The sequence below is a fragment of the Eucalyptus grandis genome, chromosome 4 (assembly GCF_016545825.1).
Source record: "Eucalyptus grandis isolate ANBG69807.140 chromosome 4, ASM1654582v1, whole genome shotgun sequence".
NCBI lineage: Eukaryota > Viridiplantae > Streptophyta > Magnoliopsida > Myrtales > Myrtaceae > Eucalyptus > Eucalyptus grandis.
This window is the reverse complement of record NC_052615.1, coordinates 19600242-19618942: the sequence shown is the minus strand read 5'-3', so window position 1 is coordinate 19618942 and position 18701 is coordinate 19600242. Positions and strand designations below refer to the sequence as shown.

The 18701-nt window shown below is 38.4% G+C and overlaps 1 protein-coding gene across 1 annotated transcript; it reads left to right on the top strand.

The window, feature by feature from the left end:
• Positions 1 to 12167: 12167 nt before the first annotated feature.
• Positions 12168 to 12788, top strand: LOC120292542 (ankyrin repeat-containing protein BDA1-like). Its single transcript, XM_039310788.1, has one exon. The coding sequence runs from the start codon at positions 12168 to 12170 to the stop codon at positions 12786 to 12788; it is 621 nt and encodes a 206-aa protein (XP_039166722.1).
• The last annotated feature ends 5913 nt before the right edge of the window (positions 12789 to 18701 follow it).

Here is an 18701-nt window from a genome sequence, read left to right as displayed (position 1 = left end):
CGGGCCCGTTTTGGGCCGTTTCCGGGCCCCGAACCCGAGCCGTGCTTTGGGAAGTATCGTTCCTCGAGTCGCCGCCGTCGGATTGATCCGATTTGCGCGCGATTTGGTGAGTAATCTCACTAATCTTGGATTAGTTGGCTAATTATGCTTAAGGTTGGTTTAGATTTAATTAATTATGTTTAGGTTGTTAGATTAGAATAAATTAGCAATTATTAGTCAATTGTGATGCTATTTAGATAAATTGAATGTGTAATTAGCAAGTGGACGTGGTCTACTAATTATTGGAAGTGCTTCGGGATTTTTCTCGACCCTTAGTGGGCTCCAATTAGGCTTTTCAGGCCTAAGTGGATTTTTGTATTTAAATATTAATTTTCGGAATTAAATTAAATAATTATTTATTTTCGAAAAATTCAACTGAGATGGCTTGGAACCGGAAAATTATGCTGATAACCGTGGTGAAGTCCGTTTATTTAATTGGGCTATGTTTTGTGCTAAATTGAATTTTTAGTAATTATTAATTAATTTTCGAAATTAATTAATTAATTAATTATTTTTCGGAAATTAATATTTTGATGGCCGACGACCGAAATCTCGTGCTGATCGTCGTGGCGCAGTCCGTTTATTTATTTGAGCTCCACGTTGTATGGAATTAAATAAATTGTGATATTTTGGGGATTTACCCTAAATTGGTTGGAATTGATTGAGATTGAATTATTGATTGGTGATTGGCCAAGTATGTTATTCAGCATTTGCAATGCTTTGTTGAGTTGTAAAGTGAGTAGAATTGTGAGAGTGATTTGAATATACTCTTGGCTAAGATTCATCAGGTATGTTAATATCGTGTGAAAATTGAGTGAGTTGATGAGTATGTGGGGATTCATCCCAAGATTGATCTGATTGATCAATGTCGGTATTCAATTAGAATTTGACTATGAGAGGTTGTGAGTTGAACCTCGGAAGCCGCCGAAGTATGGCTATGCCAGTTGGGCCGAGATTTGCCACCGAATTTGGAGTCGGTCGCGCCCGTTAAGGCCGTAATCTATACCTATTAAAGGTCGCGCCCGTTGGGCCGTAAATTGCCACCTATTAAAGGTCGCGCCTGTTAAGACCGTAATTTGCCACCCGATAAGGGTCGCGCCTGATAAGGCCGTAATTTGCCACCATTAAAGGTCGCACCGGTTAAGGCCGTAATTTGCCACCATTAAAGGTCGCGCCTATTAAGGCCGTAATTTGCCACCCGATAAGGGTCGCGCCTGATAAGGCCGTAATTTGCCACCATTAAAGGTCGCGCCCATTGGGCGTAATTTGCTACCTAAAGATAGGTCGTGTCCTTCGGGACTGTAATTTGTTGCCAAGAAATTTGGTAGTCTATGCTTGTGAAGTCGTGAGTACGATTTGAACTGAATAAGGGAAACGATCGGGAATGGTCGAATTGACATGAAATCGACTAGGTCGATGGATCGAGATATTGATCTATGATGTAATTGCTTGGGTGCCTATTGAACTGTGCTAATATGCGGGTGGAGTCGAGGCCAAGGTAAGTCCTCGCCCCAGTGCGTGTTTAGGCAGCCTATAGCATAATAGTTTACTAATCGGGCTTAGTGGGGTAGAACTCGCCGAGACGTAGTCTCATCCCAGGTTTGGGAAAACCATTTCGGGACCTCGTTGAAGAGCCGAGAAGGAGGAATCCGAGAAGGAGGACTCGGAGGGGATCTTAAGGAGAAAGATTTTTGGAGGAAGAAGGCAATCTGAGAGGGGCCTTGAGTACGGCCCGGATGGCCGAGAGTTTATCTTCTTTTGAGATCTCCTTTTGATGTGAATAGTTATGAAGTGATTTATGGTTTGTATAAAAGTTTGGTTATAAATTTCAATATGAAAAATATGGCCCTGCTTTTCTATCCCATCGTTTTTATTGTCTAGGGATTTTAATCGCTTCCGCATGTGCTTAATAAATGAAAGGGTCGGCGATACTAGTCCCGGGATATCGCATTATAAAATCGACCAAATTGAAGGATGTGTGCGTGCCCGAGGATCGGGGCGTGACACAAAGAGACTAACATTGTGCTAAATTGGGAGAAGTGTCATTTTATGGTGTAGAAAGGAATAGTGTTAAGCCATAAAATCTTTGCTAGAGGTATTGAGGTGGATCAAGCCAAAATTGAAGTTATCTCCAAATTACCACCCCCTACTTCGTGAAATTACTTCAAGAATTTTTAGGACATGCAGAGTTTATGGGTGATTTATAAGGGATTTATCGAAGATTGTATCAATACCACTCACAGAATTGCTTAAAAAAAGATGCTAAGTTTAAATTGTTGGCAGGCATTTGAGACCTTGAAGGAGAAACTAATTTCGGCTCCTGTAATGACGCCACCAGATTGGTGCTTGCCTTTTGAATTAATGTGTGGTGCTAATAATTATGCCATTGGAGCTATGCTTGGTCAAAGAAATGATGGAATTTTTCGATCTATACATTATGCTAGCCGAATCCTTAATGGAGCCCAACTGAATTATGCCACCACTGAAAAGGAGCTTTTGGTAGTCGTTTTCACTTTTGATAAATTTCATTCTTATTTGATTGGCTCCAAAGTAATTGTCTATATTGATCATACAACTTTAAAGTACTTGTTGGCAAAGAAGGATGCGAAACCAAGGTTGATTTGTTGGGTCTTATTGCTTCAAGAGTTTCATTTAGAGATCAAGGATAAAAAAGAGACCAAGAACCTCATGGCCGATCACCTATCTAGGTTGCCAAATGCCCCTAGTGATGAGGTACCGATCTTGGATGACTTTCCTGATGAGGCACTCTTTTCATTGAAAACTGAAATTTCATGGTATGCAGATATTGTAAACTATTTGGTAAGTAACATCCTTCATCTTGACTTGAATTATCAACAAAGGAAGAAGTTTTGCTCCAATGTTAAACACTACTTTTGGGAAGATCCTTACTTGTTTAAGGTATGTGCTAATCGAGTTATTAGACGTTGTGTTGCTAAGGAAGAAATCCCTAATATTCTTTTTCATTATCATGATGGAGAGGGTAGTCACTATGGTGCCATCAAGACTGCTCCCGAGATCTTACAATGTAGATTTTATTGGCCTACTATTTTTAAGGGTGCATATGCTTATATTTCTCATTGTGATAGGTGTTAAAGGACTGGGAACATATCTAGAAGGCATGAAATGCCCTTAAACAATATTATAGTGTATGAATTGTTTGATGTTTGGGGCACGATTTCATGGGGCCGCTTCTACCTTCTTTCGATAACACTTACATATTGGTTGCTTGTGAGTATGTGTCTAAATGGGTAGAAGCCCTGGCTTTGCAAGCTAATGATGCTAGAGTTGTTTGTAATTTCTTGAAAAAGCACATCTTTACTCGGTTTGGTACACCTAAGGCCATTATAAGTGACCAAGGCACACACTTCATGAATAAACAATTTGAGTCACTTTTACATAAAAATGGAGTCACTCATAAGGTAGTTACTGCTTATCATCGCCAAATTAGTGGCCAAATTGAATTTTGAAAAAAACTATGAGCACTAATATGAAAGATTGGGCAAGAAAACTTGATGATGTTCTGTGGGCTTATAGAACTACTTTTAAAACTCCTATTGGTATGTCACCTTTTTTGGCTTTTGTATGGTAAAACATGTCATCTACTTTGCATTAAACATAAAGCATATTGGGCTTTGCAAAAACTTAACTTTAATATGCAGGTAGTAGGTGAGAAAATATTGCTTCAATTGGATGAGTTGTAAGAGACGCAATGATGCATATGAAAGTGCAAGAATTTACAAGGAAAAATGAGGAGATGACATGATCGACACATCTTAAGAAGGGAGTTTCATATAGGTGAAAAGTTTAATTATATAACTCCTATCTTCGTTTATTTCTAGGTAAGTTGAAGTCTAGATGGACCGGTCCTACGCTATCACCAAAGTATTCCCTTTTGGAGCCATTGAGATTACTGATGAGAAGGAAGGGACTTTCAAGGTGAACGGTCATAGGCTCAAGCACTACTTTGAAGGAAGTTTTGATGCGCAAACATCTTTTATCACCTTAGTTCTACCTACTTAAAAGCAAGGGAAGAGTTCGACTGCGAACTATAAAGTAAGCTCTTCTTGGGAGGCAACCCAAGTTTCTAGTCTTCTATTTCTTATGTTTGTTTGGTTTATGTGTCGTCTATAAAAAATTATAAAAAAAAAAAAAGTTAAAAAAGAATTTTTGTGGCAACAAATTTCTATTTGGTAGGGATAGCAATGTCCATGGGCATGAGGCAAAGTGCATACTCTGTCGCCTTACCATGCACCATAGAGGTAGAAGAGGGGGTTAGGGACACGACTATGCGACCTTACAAATAAGAAATTTTCTTTGAGTAGCCTCTAATCACAGACCTAAGCCAATCATCACCCTACTTTTGGGCCTAAATCAACATGGACAATTAGCATTTTCACATATTCAAGAGAGTATCTCTAACCTTCCTCTACTCTAATTTGGTTGCCTCATTGCTCGTGTTTAATTCTTTATTCTTAAGCATTGAGGACAATGCTTCATTTTAAGTTGGGGGCAATTGATAACTCTACTCTAGATAGAGTATTTTTACTAATTTAAGCTTGGTATTTGCTAATTTTTTATGAATATTTGGTGAATTTATTTGCTACTCATGTAATTTTACTGAATTTTGTAAGAAACACGACTTTCAGATTTATAAGAGATAGTGCGTCAATTGCAGAACGTGAGGACCAATGCGTAATTTTTCCATGTGTTTGTGCTGGATTTGTAGATCAGTCCATACGCCTCAATATTTTCTAGAATATTATAATATCTCTAAGGATATTTCTTAGTTAGCTTTATATTTTTATTTTCTTAGCGGAATTGGCACATGTCAATGAGAGAAGAATGAGGCAAACCTAAATCTATTTGCGACTCAAATTGTTGAATTTGTTTAAATTTAGCATTATGTTTTCTTCAATTTTCATTGTTAATTTAGCTTTAATTATATTCTAAATTTCTTTTGTTTAGAGCTACAATGGCTCTTAACCATGATTGATTGACTTTCAAGACTTGTTCATGCAATATAATTATTTTGATTGTGGCGTTCTCTATCATGATCTTAATGCTTTTAGAAGTTTGGCCAACTTTTAAATGATTTTTTTATGTATGCATGATACTGGGTGGGGATTGTATACATGAGAACTAGTGATATTGAACCATAAATTAAATCTAGGTCAATGTACACTAGATTGTTTGTGTGGTTGGGGTAGTAGATCTAGGTTGGGATTACTTAGATTAAATTTGGGAATTTCCACAAGAACTTAATGCTTTTAGGTAGTTTAAATTCACCTATGGTTAGTGTGGGTTAACAAACCTAATTAAAGGATTATTAGACCGAGATCGGCTTGTAATCTAATTTAGGGAAATTTCAGCAACACAATTGGAAATTAATTTATTGCATGACAAGTTAATAGAATTGATTATGAGCATTAAGTGAAGTTGGATGCTCTAACACTTTATCTCTTGGTTAAAATCTTGAAATTTATCTTGTTAATTTTTGGTTTACTTTAGATTAGGTTTATGTTGCAATTTTAATTAGCTTTGAATTCTTTAAATTTCAACTCTTTTATAGTTCAGTCCTTTAATTGGTTTAATTCACTTTTTATTTGCCTTTTCGACTTGATTAGCTAAATATTTAGATTGATCACTTTTGATAAGTAATTGTATTATTAGAGACAATCCTCGTGAGAATGATACTCACTTATCACTTTATTACTTGTAGATATTGTGCACTTGCAATTCACTTAACAGTATTTGATGTTAAGTCGAATTGATGTTATGAGTCAAATTGATGTTACGAGGGTTTTCAATCGATATATTGAGAGTGTGTATCAACCTATAATTGAAATAGAGTTACACAAACAATGACCTAATATTTGTCTCTCAAAACAAACCACATCCTATTGTAAATCCTTGGGGCTCGTTCAATTTTGAGCGAAATTTTTTTTTTGATAAAAGATTTGCGCACATTGTAAAAGAAAATTACTCAAGATCTAATTTCTAAGCTTTTTCCTAATTTTTAGAAAAAATAAAATCTTTTTTCTGAAATTTTTGAGATTTTTAAATTTTGTTAATGCTATATTACGGATCCTTTGCATTCGACTCAAGTCAGAACGGGCTCAGGTCCATGGCTGGAATGGGCTCAGTGAATGAGCCTAGTTCGGTGACCGTAAAAATAAAATCTAAAAAAAAAAAAAAAAAGACAATAAGCTTAGCCTGGACGTCAACTGTGACATCCTGATTTTTAGTCTTATTTCGATGAGATGAAATGAGCTTTTCATCGACGTCTCTATAGCCTTTTCTTTGAATTGGCCACTCACGAGTTAACTAGCCTATCGTGTATAGCTATTAAGGAATCTAAACGCAATAGACATAAGAATTCGACCCGAAATCGACTGCTCGACCGTGCTAACTGTAGGGTCATTACGGCCTTTGTAAAAAACGATCGAGACCGGAGATAGGTCGATTCAATAGATGTATGTGATTAATGCGTGGATGATTCCACCTAATTGCAAAATTTCTCAAAACGGTACTAGATCAATTTTTCGTCATTTTCGTACGATGTCCGTATTTGAAATCTTGAGATTTTCACAACAACGAGTCGTTAATGTGTCGAAGATGCACGTTGTGGCTCAAAAATAATCGACCATGAGTCAATTGTATTAAAAATTCATAAAAGCTACATAGTAGGTTAGGACGCACTAAAATCATGTCAAATTGAAATTAACCGCAAAATTGAACTCGATTTCATAAATTGAAAGTTTTGTCGTGTCATGATTCATTTCAAGAACGTCGACTCACTTTCCAAAAAAAATTCGGAGATTCCAAGATTTTTACGGAAAAACGATTCAGAAAACGAATGGAAATTCAAACGGACCCGTTTGAAGGAAATTTGGACTTCCAAGTCGGGCTATGTGCTGATGGGAATTTATAGAATTTTTGTGGACTTTTTCTTCAATGAAATTGGACTTCGAATTGGAGGAATCAAAGAAGAAATTGAAGGCGAAGTTGAGTGCCAAAAATGTGAAATTCGGATTTAAGCCTGGGGGCTACATTTTGGCATCAATTTGATTAATTCGTGGATTATATTTGCTAAAAAGATTTGGCGGGCGGGGGGACAAGGCTTTAGTGCCTAGCTATTTATCTTTGACCAATTCCTTTGTTCCAATCTCCTTAGCCAATCCATCCAATTACTCTCCACGGACGCAGCTTCTCTTTCAATTTCTTTCGGTGCGGCTTCTTCCACGTCGTTCCTCTCTCCTCCTTCTTCACGGTGTTGCTTCGCTTTCATTTATCTCTCTTAGTCTCTGCCCTTTTTCTTCTATTTCGTTTCTATCGAAGACTGCTACTTCAAGGAATTTGATTAATTCATGGATTATATTTGCTAAAAGATACTGCACGTGTGTGTGAGGGGGGGAGGGGGAGGACAAAGCTTTAATGCCTAGATATTTATCTTTGACCAATTCTTTTGTTCAAATCTCCTTAGCCGATCCATCCAGCTGCTCTCCACGGACGCAGCTTCTCTTTCAATTTCTTTCGGTGCAGCTTCTTCCACGTCGTTCCTCTCTCCTCCTTTCTTCCACGGTGCTGCTTCGCTTTCATTTATCTCTCTTAGTCTCTACCCTTTTTCTTCTATTTCGTTTCTATCGAAGACCGCTGCTTCAAGGAATTTGATTAATTCATGGATTATACTTGCTAAAAAGATATTGGGGAGGGGGGGACAAGACTTTAATGCCTAGATATTTATCTTTGACCAATTCCTTTGTTCCAATCTCTTTAGCCAATCCATCTAGCTGCTCTCCACAGACGTATCTTCTCTTTCAATTTCTTTCGGTGCAACTTCTTCCATGTCGTTCCTCTCTCCTCCTTCTTCACGGTGCTACTTCGCTTTCATTTATCTTTCTTAGTCTCTGCCCTTTTTTCTTATATTTCGTTTCTGTCGAAGACTGCTACTTCAAGGAATTTGATTAATTCATGGATTATATTTGCTAAAAGATATTGTGTGTGTGTGTGTATGTGGGGGGGGGACAAAGCTTTAATGCCTAGATATTTATCTTTGACTAATTCCTTTGTTCCAATCTCCTTAGCCAATCCAGCCAACTGCTCCTCAGACGCAGCTTCTCTTTCAATTTCTTTCGATGCAGCTTCTTCCACGTCGTTCCTATCTCCTCCTTCTTCACGGTGCTGCTTCACTTTCATTTATCTCTCTTAGTCTCTACCCTTTTTCTTCTATTTTGTTTCTATCGAAGACCGCTGCTTCAAGGAATTTGATTAATTCATGGATTATACTTGCTAAAAAGATATTGGGGAGGGGGGACAAGACTTTAATGCCTAGATATTTATCTTTGACCAATTCCTTTGTTCCAATCTCTTTAGCCGATCCATCTAACTACTCTCCACAGACGTAGCTTCTCTTTCAATTTCTTTCGGTGCAGCTTCTTCCACGTCGTTCCTCTCTCCTCCTTCTTCACGGTGCTGCTTCGCTTTCATTTATATCTCTCAGTCTCTACCCTTTTTCTTCTATTTCATTTTTGTCGAAGATTGCTACTTCAAGGAATTTGATTAATTCATGGATTATATTTGCTAAAAAGATATTGTGTGTGTGTGTGTGTGGGGGGGACAAAGCTTTAATGCCTAGATATTTATCTTTGACTAATTCCTTTGTTCTAATCTCCTTAGCCAATCCATCCAACTGCTCTCCACGGACGCAGATTCTCTTTCAATTTCTTTCGGTGCAACTTCTTCCACGTCGTTCCTCTCTCCTCCTTCTTCACGGTGCTGCTTCGCTTTCATTTATCTCTCTTAGTCTTTGCCCTTTTTCTTCTATTTTGTTTCTGTCGAAGACCGCTGCTTCAAGGAATTTGATTAATTCATGGATTATACTTGCTAAAAAGATATTTTGGGGGGGACAAGGCTTTAATGCCTAGATTTTTATCTTTGACCAATTCCTTTGTTCCAATCTCCTTAGCCGATCCATCAAGCTACTCTCCACAGATGCAGCTTCTCTTTCAATTTCTTTCGGTGCAGCTTATTCCATGTCATTCCTCTCTCCTCCTTCTTCACGGTGCTACTTCGCTTTCATTTATCTCTCTCAGTCTCTGCCATTTTTCTTCTATTTCGTTTCTGTCGAAGATCGCTACTTCAAGGAATTTGATTAATTCATGGATTATATTTGCTAAAAAGATATTGCGTTGGGGGTGACAAAGCTTTAATGCCTAGATATTTATCTTTGACTAATTCCTTTGTTCCAATCTCCTTAGCCAATCCATCCAACTACTCTCCACGGACGCAGCTTCTCTTTCAATTTCTTTCGGTGCAACTTCTTCCACGTCGTTCCTCTCTCCTCCTTCTTCACGGTGCTGCTTCGCTTTCATTTATCTCTCTTAGTCTTTGCCCTTTTTCTTCTATTATGTTTCTGTTGAAGACCGCTGCTTCAAGGAATTTGATTAATTCATGGATTATATTTTCTAAAAGATATTACGTTTGGGGGGGACAAAGCTTTAATGCCTAGATATTTATCTTTGACTAATTCCTTTATTCCAATCTCCTTAGCCAATCCATCCAACTGCTCTCCACGGACGCAGCTTCTCTTTCAATTTCTTTCGGTGCAACTTCTTCCATGCCATTCCTCTCTCCTCCTTCTTCACGGTGCTACTTCGCTTTCATTTATCTCTCTTATTCTTTGCCCATTTTCTTCTATTTTGTTTCTGTCGAAGACCGCTACTTCAAGGAATTTGATAATTCATGCATTATACTTGCTAAAAAGATTTTTTTTTGGGGGCAAGGCTTTAATGCCTAGATTTTTATCTTTGACCAATTCCTTTGTTCCAATCTCCTTAGCCGATCCATCAAGCTACTCTCCACGAACGCAGCTTCTCTTTCAATTTCTTTCGGTGCAGCTTATTCCACGTCATTCCTCTCTCCTCCTTCTTCACGGTGCTACTTCGCTTTCATTTATCTCTCTCGGTCTCCCCCCCACCCACAACGCAATATTTCTTTGTTCCAATCTCCTTAGCCGATCCATCCAGCTGCTCTCCATGGACGCAACTTCTCTTTCAATTTCTTTCGGTGCAGCTTCTTCCACATCGTTCCTCCTCCTCCTTCATGGTGCTGCTTCACTTTCATTTATCTCTCTCGCCTCTGCCCTTTTTCTTCTATTTCGTTTTTCTCGAAGACCATTGCTTCAAGGAATTTGATTAATTCATTTATTATATTTGCTAAAAAGATATTGTGGGGGAGGGAGGACAAAGCTTTAATGCCTAGATATTTATCTTTGACTAATTCCTTTGTTCTAATCTCCTTAGCCAATCCATCCAACTGCTCTCCACGGATGCAGCTTCTCTTTCAATTTCTTTCGGTGCAGCTTCTTCCACGTCGTTCCTCTCTCCTCCTTCTTCACGGTGCTGCTTCGCTTTCATTTATCACTCTTAGTCTTTGCCCTTTTTCTTCTATTTTGTTTCTGTCGAAGACCGCTGTTTCAAGGAATTTGATTAATTCATGGATTATACTTGCTAAAAAGATATTTTGGGGGGGCAAGGCTTTAATGCCTAGATTTTTATCTTTGACCAATTCCTTTGTTTCAATCTCCTTAGTGATCCATCAAGCTACTCTCCACGGAGGCAGCTTCTCTTTCAATTTCTTTTGGTGCAGCTTCTTCCACGTCGTTCCTCTGTCATGCTTCTTCACGATGCTGCTTCGCTTTCATTTATCTCTCTCAGCCTCTGCTCTTTTTCTTCTATTTTGTTTCTGTCGAAGACCGCTGCTTCCTTTTGGATTCGACACCACCGGCCGCTCATCCCCTCCACCGAAACCGTTTCGCTTAGCCCTGCCACATGCCCATTTCCCCACGATTTCCCTCGCAATGTCCAAGTCTCCACCAAAATTCTCCTCTCGTGGCTTGTTGACCCAATGATTCCACGCCTACAAGCCGAGCGGAGAGGACAACACCTTGCTTTACACCCTTATATCCCTTCTCTGTGCTGCTTACCTTGTTTCTCTCACAACCCCAATTCTCGGGATAAACAAGTGCCATAACTTGCACAAAGGGACACTTAAGTACCATAACTTTCGAAAGATACACTTAAGTGCCACATTTGCAGAAAAGTGAGATACACGAGTGCCACCTCCGAAGAAGCCGGCGGAAATCATACGTGGTAATTAAATATTAATATTTCTTGCTGAGATGGCTCGCCGGAGAGTTGAGTTAGCTCTAATTCACCCAAAACGACATCATTTTGGCATAATTTGAATTTTAATATAATATAAAAATTAATTAAATTAAATTTAAAACAAAATAATAATATAATTTATATTTATTATTATTATTATTATTTTAAAAAAGAAATGAGGAGGAAGGTAGCCAGCAGCTGAGGGCTGAGCCCTCGCCACCGTCGCCTCCTCACCATCGCCAGAAGGTGGGGGAGGGGGCCGCCGAGCCCCGGCCGAGGGCCGGTGGCCCCAGCCGACCGACGGCGAGGGCATGCAGGCCCTCATCGTCGGTCAACTAGAGCCGCTGGCTCGACGGCTCCAGCCCTCACCGCCGACTACCTTCCTCTTCCTCCTTCCCCCTCGGCGGCGGATTTGGGCGAGGGCCGCAAGTTCAAATTAAAAAAAAAAAAAAATGTAGAAAAGGCTTAACATTGAGCACTTAGTCAATTGAAGAGTCAAATGTTTATTTTGGCCACTTGATGACTTCAAATTTAAAAAAAAAAAAAAAAAAAAAAGCTCTATTCAAATTATTGAGTTTCCTATTAGTAGAATTCGAGCAATGAAATTCTTATGCTTCACACAGTTTTAAGTAGATATCATCTTTGCGAATGGGATTGGGTAGGTATAATTTATCAAAACTGTTGAGGCCGTTTCGATATTACACCAACCAATGTTAACAAAAAAAAAAAAAAAAAATCAGACCACAAATTATTGGCTAAGGATCAATTACACTTGTTAGATTAATTTTAATTACCTTTGACAACTTACTCCCGGCATTGTGAAATTTCACATGCAAGTTCTCACTTTGGCTCTATTTATGATGTTTGCAAGTTCGCTACTCCTACTTCCATCCATCATCAACGAGCAAACCCACTCTTCTCCTACATTTCCCTCCTCCAACAATGGCCCTACAAGAAGCAATAGCAGCTGATGATGTTAATCAGCTATACAGATTAATTGAGGGGGACGAATATCTCATAGATCGTGGATCCGAGGGCCCCTTCCCACATACTGCACTACACGATGCTGCAAACCAGGGGAAAACTAAATTGGCTATGGAGCTAGCCACCTTGAGGCTGTTGTTCACTCGAAAGCTGAATTGTGGGGGTTATAGCCCAATGCACCTGGCTTTGCAAAATAAGCATTATCCGACTGTGAGGGCACTGATGTCCCTTGACCCCGAATTGATTCGAGTCCGAGGACGAGGTGGGATCACCCCTTTGCATTTTGTAGCTGGGAAAATAGGAGACAATGAGCAAGAGAAGGTGGAGCTCTTGGAACTCCTGGCAGAATTCTTATCTACTTGCAAATTGTCTATTGAAGACTTGACGAACCAATGCGAGACTGCAATTCATGTTGCTGTCAGGACGGGCAATACGGAAGCATTCAAGGTTTTGTTCGGATGGCTTAGGCGAGTCAATCTGACACAAATCTTGGATTGGAAAGATCAAAATGGTGACACCATCTTACATATTGCTGCACTCAAAAAGCAGCCTGAGGTATATAGTTCATTGATTTCGTAGTTATTCATGCTTTTGTTCAATCCTTCAATTCAACACAATCTTATCTGGGAACAAATATAATGGTAATAAGTTCCTGCTTTTGGAAAACATTCAAAATGAGGAGATTTGAAAGGGACCACCCTGTTTAGTTTCTTTTGACGGAGAGAAGAAAAGGATTCAAGAGGGAGGGTTATTACTTATTAGTCCTTTCCTGCCAATCTTCTACCTCCACTTCTCTTTTTGACAATTTTCTCGTGCATTTGATCCGAAGAGGGTTGGCTCTACCCTAGTATTCAATGCAGTTTTTACATAGGTGGATCCATTCTTTTTATCTTCATTTATTTCCTTAGTGATTAACCTAATCATTTCATTTCTCTCCAAATCACTCACTATCCAAACATTTAACATACTTTTTATGCCATTCAGATGGGTTGTAAAAATTAGGTCAACAAGTAGTGCTTTTATAATTTTAAAAAAAAGTCAAAAACTCATATTAAGATAGTGATTACATGAGTATGTAGATTGTTTTTAATTGTTTCGTTTAATTTAACATATACATTTTGGCATGTTTGAAAAAAGAATTTTTTTATTTCTATTGTCAACATTTAAGATTATCAATACTAGCACTTACTTTTCAATTTCATCAAAACAAGCCTTTCACTTCAAAAGTGGGAAAACTATTTTAAGCCCGCGATGCTTCCAATTTGTGTTTGATTTAATTGGCTTAACAATGTTTTGGTTGGAGTTTATAGAGGAAAAGGAAGACTAGAAAGGCAGTGATATAGAGAGATCACCTTGTCTATAGTTTAGTAAATTGAGAGAAAAGTTACGGTTAAAATTGTTTCTCCTCAAACCCCAATAAAACTCATTTTTTAGTGTGCTCTAAATCTTTCGGGTTGGATAATTTTTTATGAGTAATTTCCTTCCAACTCATTACGTCATAGTAACTCCTACCTAACACAATGATAACTTAATCATTCTTTTCCATCATTTCATATTTCCTATGGATTACCAAAATCTCTTTCCTTCTTTCAAAATCAATCCACCAGTACATATTGTATGAGATAGAAGCTAGTGAAATGGATGCTAACAAGGACAATCCGATGCAACCGTAGAATAATTACTTTGTGGACAAGGAAATTAATTCTTGATCAATTGAATTTATTCATAGAAGATATATATATATATATATATATATATATATATATATAAACACGCACTCACCTGTCTAAGGTAGCCTTTCTCTTCATAGCAAAAACCACATGTACAAAATATAATTAAATCCCAAGCCTTTTAGTTGACGTGATTAACTCCTAAACTTTTCTGAAAAATCATAATCATTCCAGCCATCACTTTTGTGGAATTCTCTATGTCGCGACTCACATGGAAAATTCTTAGCTATCACGTGAATAATTTTTAAGTGAAAGGACTAAATTGTACTTTTTGAAAAAGACACTAGACTTCCTTATATTAGTTCATACAATTTGCATTTAATAAATAAGGTTAAATAGACTTTTCCCCTTGTACATTCGTCGTTGCATCACTAGCATAATCAAACTTATATAGTTATATGGCATGAGCTCACTTTGTGCACAATAAAAAAAGCTTGTGACAAAGCAGTAATTGAAAATTAAAGGGAAGCATACCTCATTTTGTTCCATTTGCATTCTTCTAGATCATCAAGCTCTTGATTGGATATACGAATATATATGCGAAGAACTTCCAAGGTAACACAGCTTTGGAAATCTTCCAAGTGAACCCCAGTGGCGATCCAGATGTTGCAGAAAAGTTTCACCATCAAGGACATCAAGCAAGACGTTTTATTACTACACTCTCTCTATCACAGTTTTATAGCATGGAACTAACTTTCTTTGAAAAGTACATAAATTGGTTCCGCCTCCAAGATAAATCCGCTCGAGAAGTAATGCTTATAGTGTCAGCCTTAATTGCAGCTGCAACTTACCAAGCTGCGCTTGCTCCTCCAAAAGGATACTGGCAAGATTCCCCTTCAGATCCCTGGGCCGATTCCACTGTCGTTACCACTAATTCCAGCAGCATTGCCTTTGGAAAAACACATCAAGCCGGAGACCTTATCCTGAGTGGTTTGGATCTATATGTGTACGCGGTCTGCAATAGCCTGGCCTTTTTCGCCTCGATTGCCACAATCTTGGCCACCGCTCTTACATTGGGGGTCGGCTCTTTCGTGTGTTCCATCTATGGGCCCATATGCCTTCTCTGCCTTACCCACTTATGTTCCCTGTTAGTCCAAATTCCGAAAACCAATGCGGCGGCAGGAAATTTTTTAGGGGTACTTTGGGTTTTCTCTTGGCTCGCCGCGTCAAGTCTCACCTGGTACGTGACAATAAAGCTCCAAAGAGATCGACGACGAATCGACGCCACGTGGAGACGAGTATAGGATCGAAGGGTTCAAACTAATTTCGCAAGTATTAGTTACTTTAACGCTTCTTGTCGTTGGGGCATCTAATCTATGTTTCTCGTCTTGAGATTTGCAAGATCCAACTTTGTTGCCTGTAATGGATCCATTGATTCCTTCGTCACTGAAGACCTTTATTCTTGCTTGAATTGAGGACTCTGAATAGCTTTTTTCCTTATCCAATTTTATGAAATGATGCAGTGAAAGTCACAACTCGCAAGATGGACACACAAAGCGTATAGGCACAAAGCGCAATGAGCGACATATCTTGACTTTCTACAATTCTTAAAAAAAAAAAAAAAGGCAAACTGAGTGATCCAATAAAACATAACAAATAAGTACCTTGCAGCTCTTTTTTCTAGAAATTATGACTCAGAATAGAAATACTAAGAATGTAATTATCATCACCTAACTTTTCCGTTCGAAGAGGAAAAGACATAGGTTTTGAGGTATAATCTAAAGGCATGCCCAAGGCACTCAATTACAATTTAGGCTCTCTTAAACCACGTGACGTTTGAGTATTCAATATTAAGTCAAATCGATGTTATTAGGTTTTTCAATCAATATATTGAAAGTGTGTATCAAGTAATAATCAAAATAGAATTGCACAAATAATGACCTACTATTTGTCTCCAAAAACAAACCACATCCTATCATAAAACTTGAAGGGCTTGTTCATTTCGAGTGAAAAAAATTTTGATAAAATTTTTTCACATATTTTAGAAGAAAATACACAAGATCTAATTTCTAAGCTTTTTCCTAATTTTTAGAAGAAATAACATCATTTTCCGAAATTTTTCAGATTTTTAAATTTTGTTAATATTATATTACGGATCCTCCGCATCCTCCCCGAGTCAGGACCGGCTCAGGCCCATGGCTGGACTGGGCTCAGTGAATGAGCCCAGTCCAGCGACCCTAAAAAACAAATCTGAAAAGAAAAAGACATTAAGCCCGGCCTGGGACATCAACCTAGCCCAACCACTAAACATTAACAAACAACAGCCCGGCCCACAAACTAAACTAAGCTCATAAAACAAAAATTGGCCCAACCAATACAAGGCCGGCCCCCAACTGAAGCCGAGTAATCCTCGTAGTGGCAACTTAATTGCAGTCGCAACTTACCAAGCTGTGTTCGCTCCTCTGGATGGATACTAGCAGGATTTCTCGTCAAATCCCACAGCCAATTCCACTGTCTTTGCCGCCAATTCCAGCAGCATTGCTCTTGAAAAGCCACGTCAAGCCAGAAACATTATCTTGGCCAGTTGAAAACTACTTTGGTACATGTTCTGGAATAGCCTGGTGTTTTTCACCTCCATCTTCACAATCTCGGGCACCACTTTTAATTTAGAGGACAGCACTTTGCTTTACGCCCCTATATCCCTCCTCTGCGCTGCTTACCTTGTTTCTTTCACAACTCCAACTCCTAAATCCAATGCCGGGATAGTAATTTCCGTAACAGTACCTTTTGAATTCGTTTTTCTCGCCTCTCCCCGTGTACATAAGGATAAAGCACCTAGAATTTCGACAACGAATCGATGCCGCAGGGAGTTGCGTCCAACTTCCTAGGATCGAAGGATTGAAAGTAATCCGCAAGTGTTGCTTACTTTAACAGTTTGATGTCTCGTGTGCATCTAGCTTGAAATCGGGACTTCGAATAGCATTTTTCCTAATTCAACTTTATAAAATGTTACAATGGAAACGAAAAGCACTGAACTGCAACTTGCAAAGATAAACGCCCAAAACGTATACGCACAAAACGCCAAGAGCGAAATTTCTTTGATCCACTGTATTTCTGAAATGAGGCAAATTGCCTGGTCTGATAAAACGCAACAAATAAGCACGATTGCAACCGTTTTTCTAGAAATTACAACTAAACAAAAGAAATACTGAGTATAACAAGACCCTAGCTACACGTAAAAGAATGACTAGATCCCAATATATCTTAACGCGTTTAAAAATTTAAAATAATAGAAACAGTAAATTAATATATTCTATACCAAATGAATGTCGTAAATTTTATTAATGAAGGAAATTCCTAAATCATCAAATAAAAGATGTAAATCCAAACTGGAGTTGCCCCACATCATTTTCACGTAATTGGAAAAAAAGGCTCAACCTTGAGTTTTTAGAATAAAGATTATCTGCTACAATCCTCTTGGAATTTGGAACAATATATGCAAAATCATTCTTTTCCCGCTTAAAGAGATCCCAGCCAAACTTCAACATCGATCTATCAATTGATTATTTAAATTTTATGACATGATGAAATCAAGTTTTGATCTACTGTTATATTTTCCAATTTCTATCGCTTCAAATTTCTCCACCCGAATATCATTTATCCAAATTCATATCAACAGGACAGGGGCTTCTCTCCATAATCATTTCTCCATCGTCATGGAACATGCTCATAAACTCAAAATCCTCGAATTCTTGAAAAGGTTATTCACTACCTTATCAACAGGAATTATAAGGATGTTTAGGTTGTTTACGCTCAACTTGCACTTGATCCCACAAGAAAAATAAAGAAAAGCATCTCCCTTCAATCTACAAGCCAAGAGATTTGCTCTTCGATATTTGAATACATTAGTGCAACGGGAGAAGTTATGTACATCTGCAATAAAATCTTTTTGGTTTGAGTATCCATCTAAACATAGAATCTTGCAGCAAATTCATGCAACTCTACCAGACAAACGGTAACGGGGACAATTCTTGGTAGTAATCTCCATAGCAATCTCCACGGCATCGACCGTCCATCTATCATAATAATTGCGACCATCACCTGTACATCTTCTGTGGCGACCCGCACATGATTAGTACGTCCTTCAAATTCTTCGAAATCTTTTCACTCGAATATGAAGTCTATGAATAAGCAGGACGTTTGGACTATCGAGATAGGTTCATTGAACAGTTGGCCCAGCGCTCAAATTGCACGCGACGCTGCTTCATTGTCCCCACTTAGGTTTCTCTCCAGCCCTGGGACACCAAGTCACTTTGCAATCTTTTCCATAGGCAGCTGCATCCCACCGATTCCAGGTTCCGTTGAGATGCTCGCCGTCAAAGCCTGGACCCCCGATCTTTGTCATCGAGGCAATTTTCACCATTGTCGTCTTTACCAAACATCACATTCCCACAATGAAGTGGTAACAAAGAGAATTGTAAGGATATAACGAAAGACTAGCTAAAAAAAAAAAAAAAAAAAAAAAAAAAAGAGCAATAAGATACCTTCCGATTAAATATAAGATAGCTTAGGAAATTTAAAAAGTCGACGAGGCAGTTTTCACCATTGTCGTTGTTCCCAAACATCACATTCATTCTGTTCTTTCATGACAGAGCTTTTGATTTGGATTCACCAGTTAAAAGATAATTAGATGTTATTTAGCTGGAGTTAATGTTGTTTTGAATTTTGTTTACAATTCATGCAGGGGTAATATGTGTATTGATCTTCCTGCACGGTAAAAGCTCGAGACACCTTAAAAATCTCTGTATATGTCATTTTATCT

What these genes read in the sequence shown, in the direction of transcription:
- LOC120292542 (XM_039310788.1), top strand. Translation starts at nt 12,168, where the DNA reads ATGGCCCTACAAGAAGCAATAGCAGCTGATGATGTTAATCAGCTATAC.